Source organism: Liolophura sinensis, chromosome 1, assembly GCF_032854445.1.
Source record: "Liolophura sinensis isolate JHLJ2023 chromosome 1, CUHK_Ljap_v2, whole genome shotgun sequence".
NCBI classification, from domain to species: Eukaryota; Metazoa; Mollusca; class Polyplacophora; order Chitonida; family Chitonidae; genus Liolophura; species Liolophura sinensis.
Window position 1 is genome coordinate 1,178,457 of NC_088295.1, and position 16,446 is coordinate 1,194,902.

Consider the following 16,446-nt stretch of genomic DNA (forward strand, 5'->3'; position numbering starts at 1 on the left):
CAGGACTTCACAAGGTACATGCATGTCAGGTAACTGGTGAGGTGCCTGGCTACAGCCCACAGCTTGACAGGACCTCACAAGGTTTGTCAGGTAACTGGTATGGCACCTGGCTACCGTCCTCAGCACTTCACAAGGTACATGCATGTCAGGTAACTGGAGAGGTGCCTCGCTACAGCCCACAGCTTGGCAGGACCACACAAGGTTTGTCAGGTAACTATTGAGGTCCCCGGCTACAGACCACAGGACTTCACAAGGTACATGTATGTCAGGTAACTGGTGAGGTGCCTGGCTACAGCCCACAGCTTGACCTCAAGATTTGTCAGCAACGATGTAAAACACTATGTTTTCCTTTTGAATTTGCCCAGCTACCTCCATCCAAAATTTATTATTACAAAGAAGTATTGATGAACACTTTGTTACATTGACAGAGCACACCACTAAGCTAACAGCATACCCCATTAAAACTCAGAGATGCATTCAGTATGGTATCAAAGACGTCTCCTTCCAAGTATCTGTTCTTCGTCACCAGATTCCTTCTCAGTTCATCTGGGTTCCGTAACAGTTCTCGTATTGGAATGCCATTCTCTGATGAATAGAGTAAATATAAGTTAGAAAACATGAGCTTCTGATTCACAATACATGCAGGACAATACATGCAGGACAAACGGAGGACAATACATGCAGGGCAAATGCAGGACAATACATGCAGAACAAATGCAGGACAATACATGCAGGACATATGCAAGACAATACATGCAGGACAAATGCAGAACAAAAGCAGAACAAACGCAGGACAAAAGCAGGACAATACATACAGGACAAAAGCAGGACAATACATACAGGACAAAAGCAGGACAAAAGCAGAACAAATGCAGGACAAAAGCAGGAAAATACATGTAGGAGAAAAGCAGGACAATACATGCCGGACAAACGCAGGACAATACCTGCATATACAAGAAGGACAAACGGAGGACAATACATGCAGGGCAAATGCAGGACAATACATACAGAACAAACACAGGACAAACACAAGACAATACATACAGAACAAACACAGGACAAACACAAGACAATACATACAGAACAAACACAGGACAAACACAAGACAATACATGCAGGACAAACACAGGACAAACACAGGACAATACATACAGAACAAACACAAGACAATACATACAGAACAAACACAAGACAATACATACAGAACAAACACAAGACAATACATACAGGACAAACACAAGACAATACATACAGAACAAACACAAGACAATACATACAGAACAAACACAGAACAAACACAAGACAATACATACAGAACAAACACAAGACAATACATACAGAACAAACACAGAACAAACACAAGACAATACATACAGAACAAACACAAGACAATACATACAGAACAAACACAAGACAATACATACAGAACAAACACAGAACAAACACAAGACAATACATACAGAACAAACTCAGGACAAACACAGGACAATACATACAGAACAAACACAAGACAATATATACAGGACAAACACAAGACAATACATACAGAACAAACACAAGACAATACATACAGAACAAACACAAGACAATACATACAGGACAAACACAAGACAATACATACAGAACAAACACAAGACAATACATACAGAACAAACACAAGACAATACATACAGAACAAACACAGAACAAACACAAGACAATACATACAGAACAAACTCAGGACAAACACAGGACAATACATACAGAACAAACACAAGACAATATATACAGGACAAACACAAGACAATACATACAGAACAAACACAAGACAATACATACAGAACAAACACAAGACAATACATACAGGACAAACACAAGACAATACATACAGAACAAACACAAGACAATACATACAGAACAAACACAAGACAATACACACAGAACAAACACAAGACAATACATACAGAACAAACACAAGACAATACATACAGAACAAACACAGAACAAACACAAGACAATACATACAGAACAAACACAAGACAATACATACAGAACAAACACAAGACAATACATACAGAACAAACTCAAACCTACTGCTACCAACAGGAATGAGAACATTTTTAGAAAAAAAATCATGCAGTTTTGTCTTCACCAGTGGATTTTGAAATACATCTACATGTACTTACCCATATAATCTGAAAGCCAAGTCTGGTTTTTCAGATTTTTATCCAATGCCTTCATAAACACAGTTGCATTTCTGAGCGATTTGAGGGCATTTGTGACATTAGGATTAGACAGACGAGGCCCGAGGTCATCAATGAGTCCTGTCAAGCTGAAGTCAACAAGTAAACCATTCAAGCAGGTGAGAGGTTATCAATGTACTGCCTGATGAATAATACCTGGTATTCTATACACTTCACATTCAATAAGCAAGCTTTATAAATGTGCTGCAGGCAGAAGAATATAACACTTGTTATATGTGTGGATGAAAGGCAACACATCAGCTTGTCCATGTGGAAGGGGGTCTTTAAACATAGAAGTAGCACATGTCTACACACATGAATATAGTCTACAGTATAACCAATCACGTTCACCACTTGAGTTCCATTCGGATACACATGTACTTAATATTTTCCACGCAGTTCAGTCCTTGAATGGAGTTCTGGACTGCACACAGGTTGAAATATGAAATTTTATATGAAATGAAAACCCAGCAGGTCCCTTATATGGAAAATATACATGTAAGCAATGCTTATTTCAGGAATACATGTTTAGGATGTAAACATGTAACAGAATAAGCTTTACTAAACTTTACTTTACAGAAAGTTTACTAATTAATTGTAACTTATATTTACCCTGGAATTTGGCATGTGCCTGTAGCACACACATGTGAAACGTCCATGGGGAAGGCCTGTGCCACACGCACGTGAGACGTCCATGTGAACAGCCTGTACCACACACACGTGAGACATCCATGTGAAAGGTTTGTACCACACGGACGTGAAACATCCATATGAAAGGTCTGTACCACACGCACGTGAAACGTCCATGTGAAAGGCCTGTACCACACGCATGTGAGACGTCCATGTGAACGGCCTGTACCACACGCATGTGAAACGTCCATGTGAAAGGCCTGTAACACACGCATGTGAAACGTCCATGTGAACGACCTGTTACGTATGCACGTGAGACGTCCATGTGAACAGCCTGTACCACACGCACTTGAAACGTCCATGTGAATGGCCTGTACCACACACATGTGAGACGTCCATGTGAACGGCCTGTACCACACGCAATTGAGACGTCCATGTGAACGGCCTGTACCACACGCACGTGAGACGTCCATGTGAACGGCCTGTACCACACGCACGTGAGACGTCCATGTGAACAGCCTGTTACGTATGCACGTGAGACGTCCATGTGAACGGCCTGTACCACACGCACTTGAAACGTCCATGTGAATGGCCTGTACCACACACATGTGAGACGTCCATGTGAACGGCCTGTACCACACGCAATTGAGACGTCCATGTGAACGGCCTGTACCACACGCACGTGAGACGTCCATGTGAACGGCCTGTACCACACGCACGTGAGACGTCCATGTGAACAGCCTGTACCACACGCACATGAGACTTCCATGTGAGCCGCCTGTACCACACACATGTGAGACGTCCATGTGAACAGCCTGTTACGTATGCACGTGAAATGTCCATGTGAACGGCCTGTACCGCACACACGTGAGACGTCCATGTGAACGGCCTGTACCTCACACGCGTGAAATGTCCATGTGAAAGGCCTGTACCACACAAACATGTGAGATGTCCATGTGAACGGCCTGTACCTCACACACGTGAGACGTCCATGTGAACGGCCTGTACCTCACACACGTGAAATGTCCATGTGAAAGGCCTGTACCACACACATGTGAGATGTTCATGTGAATGGCCTGTACCGCACACACGTGAAATGTCCATGTGAACGGCCTGTACCGCACACACGTGAGACGTCCATGTGAAAGGCCTGTACCTCACACACGTGAAATGTCCATGTGAAAGGCCTGTACCACACACATGTGAGATGTCCATGTGAACGGCCTGTACCTCACACACGTGAAATGTCCATGTGAAAAGCCTGTACCTCACACATGTGAGATGTCCATGTGAACAGCCTGTACCTCACACACGTGAAATGTCCATGTGAAAGGCCTGTAACACACACATGTGAGATGTCCATGTGAACGGCCTGTACCACACACGTGAAATGTCCATGTGAACAGCCTGTACCTCACACACGTGAAATGTCCATGTGAAAGGCCTGTAACACACACATGTGAGATGTCCATGTGAACGGCCTGTACCACACACGTGAAATGTCCATGTGAAAAGCCTGTACCTCCCACATGTGAGATGTCCATGTGAACAGCCTGTACCTCACACACGTGAAATGTCCATGTGAAAGGCCTGTAACACACACATGTGAGATGTTCATGTGAACGGCCTGTACCACACACGTGAAATGTCCATGTGAACAGCCTGTACCTCACACACGTGAAATGTCCATGTGAAAGGCCTGTAACACACACATGTGAAATGTCCATGTGAACGGCCTGTACCGCACACACGTGAGACGTCCATGTGAACGGCCTGTACCGCACACACGTGAGACGTCCATGTGAACGGCCTGTACCTCACACACGTGAAATGTCCATGTGAACGGCCTGTACCGCACACACGTGAAATGTCCATGTGAAAGGCCTGTACCTCACACACGTGAGATGTCCATGTGAAAGGCCTGTAACACACGCACATGAGACATCCATCTAATTAATGCAGTAGTCATTATTCAATGATGTTCCCATGCGGTACAGATCCTTGGTCTAACTGCAGTCAGTGAACAGTTTACATGTATATGGACTACAGTACATCACTCACTTCTCTCTCCTTTGTCGTGCTGCTTCCTGTCCTGCTTCCGTCTGACACTCGTTGTTCATGTTACACACATATGTTTGTACAAAAGGCAACATGCCAGCATTGGGCAAGGCACGCTCTGCATAATGGCCTATGACAATCAAACAAAATCAAAAACCGTTCTGTTCATATGGGGAAAAGATACCCATCCACAAAAGGTAATACTAAAACACATTTCCCATACTTTAGGTCTCCATTTCCAGAAAATTAGACATTTAAAAAAACAATTCTGAAAAATGACAGCAAAATTTCCTTCTTCATTCAATTCCTGTTTGTTTTGCAATGGTAACTTGACTTCACATTACCAAGGGTCTATAGTACACACATATACAAGGTCAAATGCTGTGTCACAGGTCAGACAGGTGCGCATACAATGATAGAAATGTAGCCTGTAACTTACAGTTTGGCTTGCTCACTGGTAACGCGCCTTGTCTCACAACGGCCACCACCAGAAACGTTAGCAGGGGCCATAATACCTCTAACACCAATATCACCTGAAACACATAATACATATTCAAATTACTGCAAGTCAACAATGTATCACTCATATATTGTATATATATTGCTCTTCACAAACATCACCACAACTCCCAAAGCTAGTACCAGTATACTTCATTTAGTTAAATGTTGATGCTGTGAATTTTATACTGGGCATAACTCATACATTGTATCAACAAGTTACTCTTTCCATTTGTAGGTTCTCTCCTCTTAATTCACTAGTCAGAGAGCAACTACTTCTACACAAACTTGTAACACCACAGGCTTCAGCTGAAAATTTTACCTTAAAATTCAACCTCTGGAAACAAATTCTATGAGTATTTCAAAACAAAACGGTGGTGTCATCACATTTGAAAACATTATGCAACTACAGAAATACAAAAATGATGGCATAAAATGGAAAGAAGATATTGGTTTACTCAGTTAAATAAGGATGTGAAGGCTAGATAACAGTTCCCAGTTTTCAAAATCACAATTTGATTTTTTTATTTATTTGATTAGTGTTTTACGCCGTACTCAAGAATATTTCACTCATACGACGGCAACCAACATTATGGTGGGAGGAAACCAGGCAGAGCCCAGGGAAATCCCACAACCATCCGCAGGTTGCTGGCAGACCTTCCCACGTACGGCCTGAGAGGAAGCCAGCATGAGCTGGACTTGAACTCACAGCGACCGCATTGGTGAGAGGACTCCTGTGTCATTACGCTGCGCTAGCACACTAACCGAGTACTCAGGTTCTTAGTTAAAACTTATCAATATGACATGTATGCATTATCATTTCACAAACAGAAACTCTTTAAAAATTACTACCTACTGGTACATGTACAACACCAACTCGTAAAACTTAACATTACCGATAACAACTATGATTTAGAATTTAAGGCTTGTTAGTGAAATGATGGAGCGATCCATACAAACATTATCCTCAATAATTTGGGTGAAATGGTGCAAACATATTGAGCTCTAACCCCTTTTACAAATAACTTACAGAAGAAGTAGAGAAGTCTGCAACTTGGAATGATAAAGAACAAAAGGGGGTAAACATTAGAACTTTGATAAAAACTTTTCAAAGAATTAACTGGTTCTTTTCAACATCCTATAATTATGAACTGTTTATGATAGTGTTCTATGCATAATTACTTTACAATAGGCATTTCAAGTAAACTGCACATTTAGAAGTGATTTTCACCAAAAAAATAAAATTAAAAAAAAAACAAACGGTAAAAGAAAAATGTTCTGTTCTGAGTGCTCTTCCGTATTTAAAAGATACACGTAAACACTTAATTTACATGGGCCAGCCCACTTCCTGAATACCACACTCTGCTTAATGTGTACGGTAGCTCATGATATACTTAGTGCCTCATCACTGGTACGGTAATGAAGTAGGCGAAGTATTAATTACATAGAGACCCCTACCAGTATTATGCTTTTACGAGAATCATTTTTTTTTAAAGATTTTTTTATAATATTGACTTCCAATCATAATTACAAACAAAACACACAAAAATGTCTACAAATAGCTAAGGTAAATGTAGATTACTGGAACATCCACTGGATGTCATCTTTTTGTTGTTGTTGTTGTTGATGTTATATAACTCGTACAGATGATGTAGTTGCTCCCCCTACAAGAATTCGATGACTGGACAAAGCTCACCAAACCACGCACAGTCAATCATTTCCAACAGAGCTATGTCTCTAATATACCAGGTATGCAGGTTTGTCGGCTTACTTCGCATCGCCATTTGTCAATTCTGACAACAGAAAGTTGGAACATGGACCATCTCACTTTCTATTTGGCGGCTGGGGTTTTGCAAAAAATCTTAGCACGACGAACCCAGAACTAAACGGATGAGGACTTCAAATAAAACGGGAATTCCAAGAGATGCGCTATAAATCTGGGAACCTACAGGGCTCCAGTAATCAATAATTTGTAATGATTTATCAATTAACATAAAGTTAATATACTTCTACAAACATCATTAAAAATTCAAATGTCTGTCTAACAGAATGTATACCGGTATTTTAAGCTTCTGCCTTTGAGAGTAGACACTCGTCGATAGCCACCTAGTGTGAGTGAACCTTTCATTTACCAACTGGTACTTCCATCTTGGACTATGCTATTCGCAAATCTCATAGGCCTAGTTTCTACAGCTCCTCGCTTTACTACATTCATGTATATCAAGGATTTCAATTATATAAAGTCAAGGGCCTATAGGCCTAGGCCTATATCGGTACCGGCAGGTGTACGCGTGTACTTTAATAAGTGTACTTTAATAAGGACTCCAGTTATTGAATCCATAGCTTTAGTCCTGTTCTACCTGTCCTACAGTCCTGTATTACGAGAAGCGCCCTTGTTCGTATTGGCGTTCGCACCAGTTCAAATATAAGAAAGCGAACATAGGACTATAGTCACCCAGTGCAGTACTTACTCTCACATATAGGCCTATAGGCTATGACAAAGATGATGTCCAAACATATAGACCCACACAGTAGCAGTCACGTTGACAAGCACAAAGCCTTTGTCCGTGATAGGGCGTAGGCCCTATACCTTGTAGCCTACCGCGTAACTAAGAAGAGGCCTATAGGCGTCATCCAGGCTTTAATCGGCAAAATAGGCCTACTGTATATATACTGTGTTGTTTTTAACGGATAATCAGGGTTTATCTCTCTTTAACGAATTAAAACTGCTAATCCATTTTAACGAATTACGTAATCGCTTTTACGGATTGCCAATACGTTAAATAGTTATAACCAGAAGTGTATTAACCACATGGTTAATAGACTTCCGTTATAATTTACTATATTTCATATAGCCCCAGTTTGCCATGTAGGCCCCTATCCCCAGTTCGCCATGTAGCCCCAGTTCGCCATATAGTTCCCCATATATATGGATCGCTAATACTCGCCCGCGAGTGCTATATTTCGCGTGTTGTCCAGTTTCGAGAAACAGTTGTGAGGACGCGCTTTGGCGATTCTTGAATAGAAGTGTTAGTTAGTAGAAGTTATAGTTTGGCTTCGTCAGACATTACAGTAATAATGCATGTAAAGCGACACCAAATTCAAAACCCTTTATGGAATCTACATATCTTATCTATATCTTGGCTTATTCTCACGGATGTCTTATCTATAGCTTGGCTTATTCTCACGGATGTCTTATCTATAGCATGGCTTATTCTCACGGATGTCTTATCTATACCTTGGCTTATTCTCACGGATGTCTTATCTATAGCATGGCTTATTCTCACGGATGTCTTATCTATAGCATGGCTTATTCTCACGGATGTCTTATCTATAGCATGGCTTATTCTCACGGATGTCTTATCTATAGCTTGGCTTATTCTCACGGATGTCTTATCTATAGCATGGCTTATTCTCACGGATGTCTTATCTATAGCATGGCTTATTCTCACGGATGTCTTATCTATACCTTGGCTTATTCTCACGGATGTCTTATCTATAGCATGGCTTATTCTCACGGATGTCTTATCTATAGCATGGCTTATTCTCACGGATGTCTTATCTATAGCTTGGCTTATTCTCACGGATGTCTTATCTATACCTTGGCTTATTCTCACGGATGTCTTATCTATAGCATGGCTTATTCTCACGGATGTCTTATCTATAGCATGGCTTATTCTCACGGATGTCTTATCTATACCTTGGCTTATTCTCGCTGGTTTCCTCCCACCATAATGCTGGCTGCTGTCATATAAGTAAAATATTCCTGAGTACGGCGTAAAACACCAATCAAATAAATAAATAAATAAATGTTCTAAATGACCTCGTATCTATCTATTCTCACTGATTTTTTCATTTATTAATTGGTCGGCAGTTGATTAAGGTGTATAAGATTTAGTGTATTTGCAAATGCATGCATTTTCAAATGTACACTGGGTACCATACAAAGTAAGGAGAATACTGAATGGTATATTGATTTAGGTGTATGGTGATGCTGCTGAAATAAAATGAGCGATTTTTTAAATTTTAATCTCAAACCACACATGCTTTTCTTACCATGACAAAATTACTTTTAGCAGAATTTCCTTCGCAGAGTGAAAATGTAAATCCGTCACGCGTGTCATAATTTGTAAAAGAAAAAGTCTTCGTTTGCTGTGCAAAATACTAGAATACTTGTAGCATAACGCAGCAAGGAATGTCTGTGGGAAAAGAAAGGGGATTTTACAGCAAATGGAAGTCAGAGATTTTCATGTTACAGTCCATTGACCACGTGACTACATGTATGGCTTATTAGTTAGATTTAGTTTGGTTAAAATCTGAACACATGGAGAGCACCATTACACAAAGTCCTAAGTGGGGGTAATTATGAAAATAATTATTTGACTACCATTACACTTAAGCACGAGCTCAGATGATAGGCAAGATGTACATGTATAGTTTCATGGAAGCCAGTTTGGGAGGAGATGTATGAACAAAATCGTGTCTACAGACAGACAGACAGACAAGGTGATTCCAGATAATTTCCAGTGTACCCTCGTCCCTCTAACTTCCTTGAAGTTTAGGGGGCGGGGTGATAAAAGGGTCATTCCATTTTTTTTTCAAAACTTCATGTCCCCATCATCAAGAGCTCCATAAAATTAATTTATTTCGATAATTCTTAACTAAGAGATGTCTTTTTAGATAGATAGGCCACTTTGATGAATGTATGTAATCAATTAAAGTTCAATCAAGAAAGCAGCACAATTATAATTACCACCAGTTCTACCCCAACACAGTGGAATTTATATGTCCCTAAACAATCTTCCTGCAGAACTACATCGTTTTAAAGTAATTATATATGCCCCAAGAACCAAAAATAAATCCTTATTTAGGCATTAGTATGTGTAGTTAATGAATTACCAGTTAAAAGATAGATGACGGTTAACTAAATGTATAATTTTTACATGGTTACGAATGTCCCTTAAAATACCGTCATTTCCGTAACGTCAAACAAACGTAGTAACACACAGAGTTGCATCCCTTCCTGAACAGGTCTTCAACGTCATTATAACTATTGAGCCCGCGCAGATTCAGAAAAATGTCTAATGACTGACCAGCTACGTTTTAAAGGACACAGTTTTCATCGGTAAGTACTAAGTTTGCGAGCGTATGCTTTCTAGATGTCATTACCGTACAAGTATTAGGCTTGGTGTGATACAAAACATATGATAAATATCATAATCAACCTGTTACTCATGGGTTCTTCTTCAAATACGAAGGGCATGTGCTCACCTCGTGTTGTCTGATTTTGCCCCAGGCCGCAAAGTAACCCAAAATGTCACTAACGTAACGGTCATTCCCGTAATGCTTTACTTTGTTACGGCAATGACATAGCCGTTACAGAAATGACATACATACCTTAATACAACATAATAACTGGAAAATAAAGTACTAGTATCTTGTCTTTTTATTTGTATTTTCTCGACCAGTTAATTGCTTCACTGGCCCATTGTATAACAATCCCCACACATTTAAGATTATATGTTCAAGTCTGGCTCGTGTTAGAGTAGTTTGTTTCGACATTGCAGGTGTATATAGGCATTTGACAGTAGCGGCTAGTATTTTAGACTAGCAAAAATAATAAGTCTGTGCATTCACAACTTTTTTTCACTTCTGTTTTAGATTTGAAAATACTTACGCCGGTTTCTCTCTTCGTTAGAATATGCCGTTGTCAAATGCAGAGCGAGTGGCTGCTTGGAGGAAACGACAGCGGGAAAATCCAGAGAAGCACAACGAATATAAGAGAAAAGAAAGGGAAAGGTACCAAAAGAAAAAAGAAAGAGGTGTCGTTAAGCCCATAGCAGACCTTGGGGCGAGGGCGCAGAGAAAACAAAAGAGGGCATGGCGAATAAACCAACAAACCAAACGATGTCGGGATTTTGAAATTAGAAGGACCGTCAATGCAATCATGACACCTCCACTGTCACCTACAACGCCGGAGCAGGGGAATCAAGCAGGAAGGGTGGAAACAATGAGACGCTTTGGAAGACAGAAAGTAAGAAGGGACAGGGCAAAATCATACAGAGAATTGTTTAAACTGAGAGTAAAACTACAAGAAGAAAGAAGAGTGAAAGAAAGATACAAGAAACGTTACCGCTTCAAAACAAGGGGAAGAAACATCGATTAGAGAAAGAGGTAGACGAAACTATCAAACGACATGAACACAAGAAGGCCTTGTTGGTAAATCAAGCTATTATTCAACGGATTAGGTCAAGGTACATGCTATCGAAAAGTCAAGCAGAGAAAAAGATGGTATCAAGTATAGTCTGTACATATAAAATACTGAAGAAGCTTAAACTGGCCGAGTTTGCCAGGAAGAAACTGGGCTTTTCAACACACTCTTTCAATGCAAAGCGGGATGGGCAGGTAAGAGAGAGACGGAAACCAAATGGACCGTGCAGACTGAAGGGAAAGGTTGTTACCTTTCTGAGTCGCGATGATAACAGCCGGATGAAGGCGGGAAAGAAGTCAACAATAACAAGGCTGGGCGTAAAAAGACAAATCCGCCTATTGTCAGATGATCCTCTAGCTTTGCATTCAAAATTTCTGATGGAGGAAAGTTGCAAAATATCTTACAGTCTCTTTTGCTCCCTACGACCATTTCATGTCATGAAACCAACGGCAAAAGACAGAGAAACTTGCCAGTGCAGAATTCATGAAAATTTTAAGTTTAAGATGGAAGCCTGTCATCAACTAAAAGTCATCTCTTCATCATGTATTGACGTTGCCTTGTGTAACATTACTTGCGACATGCAAAAGAAAGCGTGTATGTACAGGGAATGTCCCAACTGTGAAAGCAAAGAACTGGATTTTGATCTCACTGATAGAGGTAAACAAGTGTCGTGGACAGCATGGAAAACAAAGAGGCAGGAGTGGGAAAAGAAAGTGAATGGTGAGACTAAGGTGTCTGTGACAAACATCACCGTTAAGGAACGTGAATATGGAACACTGGAAACCTTGGCAACTGAACTGAATAACGACATCCAAAGGGGGAGTCGTCACATCTTCAACATAACCCATCAATACAAAGCACTAAGGCTTTTAAAGAATCAGCTTACAGACGAAGAAGTTATGGTACATATTGACTTCTCCGAGAACTATAACTGCAAATATTCTGAAGAAATTCAGAGTATGCATTTTGGGGCGTCGCAAAGGCAAATAACCCTGCATACTGGGGTCGCCTATACCAGGTCAAAGACTTACTCTTTTTGCACCATGTCGGACAGCTTAAATACATGCTCCGGCGGCAATATGGGCTCATCTCCAGCCGGTCATTCTTCACCTTAAAGAGTTAGAGCCTAATGTCAATGTCATCCACTTTATCAGCGACTGCCCAGCTACGCAGTACAGGAACAAACAAAACTTTTACCTGTTTTCAAATAGGATTTTTCAACATGGGTTTAGAGAAGGAACCTGGAACTTCTTAGAAGCAGGCCATGGCAAAGGTGCGGCAGACAGTATCGGCGCTGTCATCAAGCGTACCGCAGACAAGCTGGTCAGTGTTCAAGGCAAAGACATCGTGAATGCTGAGGGACTCATGGCAGAACTGGTCAAAGTGAACACGAGTGTGAAGCTGTTCCTGATTTCAGAAGAAATCGTCGATTCATTGGAATCTGAGCTTCCATCTGACTTACGGCCTCTTTCGAAGACAATGCAGATTCACCAGGTATATATAACAAAGCTCGTTTTATAATGGATCGATAGTTGCTTACAGTCGTAACAAGAATGTCTAACTCGTATCACGGTTCGACACTGTTTATGTGCGGGAGAAACCGGGAGAGGCCGAAGTAAACCACCGCCCTTCGTAAGAGGGACCTAATATTGGCATGAGAGTTGCAGCCATCAAGGGCGTAAACTCTCTCGCCCAGTGAGGAACTCCCTTAATTGTTAAAGCGTGAAATAAAATCAGCTGTTACGATATAATTTTGTAGTAATACGTAGATTAAATTATTAGTTTTTCATGAAGATCTTTCATTGTTGATGGCAGTCCATATATGGTAGAAACCAAGTTGTATGAAACAATGCAAACTGGACTATTTAAAAGTTCTTTTTTTCAGGTTGTAACAGTCCATCCTGGAGAAGTGCGACACAGAGTTCTTTCCTGTTTCTGCAAAAAACCTGCTGTATGTGACTGCTTTGGACTAACTACTGCCACCTTCCCAGTTGAGGTATGTATTTATAGACTTATCCAGTTTTCTGTAGAAGTTGTTTGCTGTCAGAAATGGTCTAAAAGGTTACGTTAAGTTCTGATTTGGTGTCAGTTTGAATCTGCGCGTAATACATACTACCACTGACCTCAACCGAATACAAGAGTGAAAAAAAATAATCAATATAATTTTTCCCTCTTGTGGATGAAAATTCTCCATCCATATCTGGTTTAATATATATATTATTATATATATAATATATATTATATATATATGTGGACGATGATGAGGAGATGGAGGTCCAGGTTATGCACTGTGTTGGCAAAAATAGGTACTTTTGGCCAATGATTGACGACGCAGTATGGTACAGGGAAGGAGATGTCGTTACATTGCTTCGGGATCCCCCAAGACCGGTCACCAAGCGCCACTGTGAAATTGACAAACGTGTTTGGCGTCTCATAGAATCAGAAATGGACCTGGACTGATTTCTGGCAGTGCGAATTCACTGAGATTACCGCTGACGATTTGTTCTACTCGATATCGTTTCATCGAGTTTTGCTTTTTTCTTCATTCAAAATCATTGTATCCAGTTCGAGGGTCTACGTAGACCTATTGTTTCTTCAGATCTAACGGATTGATGTCATTTCCGTAATTACTTGTCATTACCGTAACTGATTGTCATTACCGTAATGTGTGTTTATTATATCTCTAAAATCGCACGAAACAACAAAAGACCAAAGACAAGGCCTGGGTGTTCGTTCATTTGCGTTATATAAAATAACCCATTGTTGAAATCTGAGGTTTGCCGTGAATCGTGGTTTCCAAGATCGAATATTGTAGCGTAATTCCATTATACAATCGGATCTCATGAAGCATGCGCAGTTTTTTGCACAATGGTGACTGTATTGGAGTGATTTATGCTTATCGAGCTGTGCCTTTCTAGTTGGCAAACCAGTACCTTGTGTTAAGAAGAGAAATAAACAATGTGGATAATGTTATATGAAGTTTTGATCTTATTCAATCAATGTTACGGAAATGACAAAACCAAAAAGATGGCCAGACAATAATGCAAAATTATTTAATTATAACATTGTTGACTCGCTGCAGGTCGTTTAGACTTGTTACACGTCATATCAGCAACAATTTAACATAACTGAATAGCTCTCTTGGCACTTTGGTCGTGAATTAACAATAATGGTGAGATTTCCGCTATTTTTTGGAATAACCCAAAAATGAACCGCACATCCAGGGAAAATCTATGAGCCCAGGTCTAAGGCGTTAAACCCTCTTGTGCCTAACTTTTCACATATAACGATAAGGAATCTGAAAAAGGCCCTAAAATAGAAAAAGGATAGATTTGCAGACCTTCCCACGAACGGCCGGAGAGGAAGCCAGCATGAACTGAACTCGCATCGACCGCATTGGTGAGAGGCTTCTAGGTCACTACGCTGCGCTAGCGCGCTAACCGACTGAGCAAAGGAGGTCCCCCTTTGGTATTATAGGGGAAGATGTTTGGTATAGCCCTATAAGTTGAGGAGTTCGGTTTTTAGGGCGAGGAGTCTGGTACATAGGGCGAGGAGTCTGGTACAAAGGGCGAGGAGTTCGATACAAAGGGCGAGGAGTTCGATACAAAGGGCGAGGAGTTCGGGACATAAGGCGAAGAGTTCGGGACATAAGGCGAAGAGTTCGGGACCAAGGCGAGGAGTTCGGGACATAGGGCGAGGAGTTCGGGACATAGGGCGAGGAGTTCGGTACATGAGGCGAGGAGTTCGGGACATGAGGTGAGTGAGTGAGTGACTGAGTGATTGGGTGTAACGTCGTATTCAACAATTTTTCACTCATATGACGACGAAGGAATCCTTAGGGTGTTTGTAATGTGCCTCCTTGTTGCAAGACGGATTTCCATCGCTGTTTTCGCTAAAGCTGCTTCACTGAGACGACTTACCCAAGGCAAGTACGACGCCCCGCCCGAGCCATTATACTGATACGGATCAACCAGTCATTGCACCATCCTCTTCATGCTGAACGAAGTTAGTTACAACTTCCTGTTACCACTTCCTTTTTTAAAGTCTTAAGTGTGACTCGACCTAGGATTGATCCTGGATCTACCGCTCTCGAAGCGGACGCTCTACCACCTGTGCTGTCCGGGCCGTCATATAAGGTGAGAAGTTCGGTATAGGGCTCGGTTAATTCTACTCAAAAGATCTTACTTCCAGGGAGATCTATTTTCATTCAAAAATGAATGTATAGATGCGACCTGTAAAACTGTTTATGCACAGCACGTGATAGCTTATTCAATTGAAAGGAAAGAGGTGCCTATTCTTTTGAAGTAGGTCACAAATAAAAACATCAGTCAGAAGTCGGCATGCATTAAAATGTGTGTCTCGACTTTCCATACCGGTGCTCAGGTAGGTATTGTGGAGTACAATCTGAAAAGCCTTGAAAACAGACCAAAACAACTTGGCCTACAAATATATATCTATATATGTGCATGAACACTAGACCGCCTGTGCATGCGCTTGCATAATAGTGTAACTCGGACGTTTTGGTTTATTAAAGATATTTATTTATTTGTTTGATTGGCGTTTGGCGCCGTACTTAAGGATATTTCACTTATACGACGGTGGAGTTTTGGTGGTATTATACGTTATGGTGGGCAAAGCCAAATGGAGCCGTGGGAAACCGGTGACCATCCGCGAGATACTGCAGCCCTTCCTCCTGCGTATACGACAGGAGAGAAATAAGTATCAATGTATTTGATTGGTGTTTTACGCCGTTCTCAGGAACATTTCACTTATACGACAGTGGCCCATGATAGTGGGGGGGGGGGGGGGGGGGGGGTGAGGGACCGG

General features: G+C 41.1%; 2 protein-coding genes across 2 annotated transcripts in view; one reads left to right on the top strand and one right to left on the bottom strand.

Annotated features, from left to right (window-relative positions):
• Positions 1 to 16,446, bottom strand: part of LOC135461452 (uncharacterized) — a 276,606-nt gene that overhangs the window by 223,690 nt on the left and 36,470 nt on the right. Inside the window, exons 3-6 of the mRNA XM_064738560.1 lie at positions 5,350 to 5,443; positions 4,914 to 5,040; positions 2,166 to 2,311; positions 455 to 585 (exon numbers count right to left, since the gene is read on the bottom strand). Coding sequence (XP_064594630.1) covers positions 455 to 585; positions 2,166 to 2,311; positions 4,914 to 5,040; positions 5,350 to 5,443 — 498 coding nt within the window. The remainder of the gene's footprint in view (positions 1 to 454; positions 586 to 2,165; positions 2,312 to 4,913; positions 5,041 to 5,349; positions 5,444 to 16,446) is intronic.
• LOC135482139 (uncharacterized) lies at positions 9,398 to 16,426 on the top strand. Its single transcript, XM_064761989.1, is given in 4 exon segments — positions 9,398 to 12,680; positions 12,682 to 13,113; positions 13,505 to 13,680; positions 13,866 to 16,426. Coding segments are annotated over 4 exon segments (1,836 nt in total). The 5' UTR covers positions 9,398 to 11,666; the 3' UTR covers positions 14,080 to 16,426.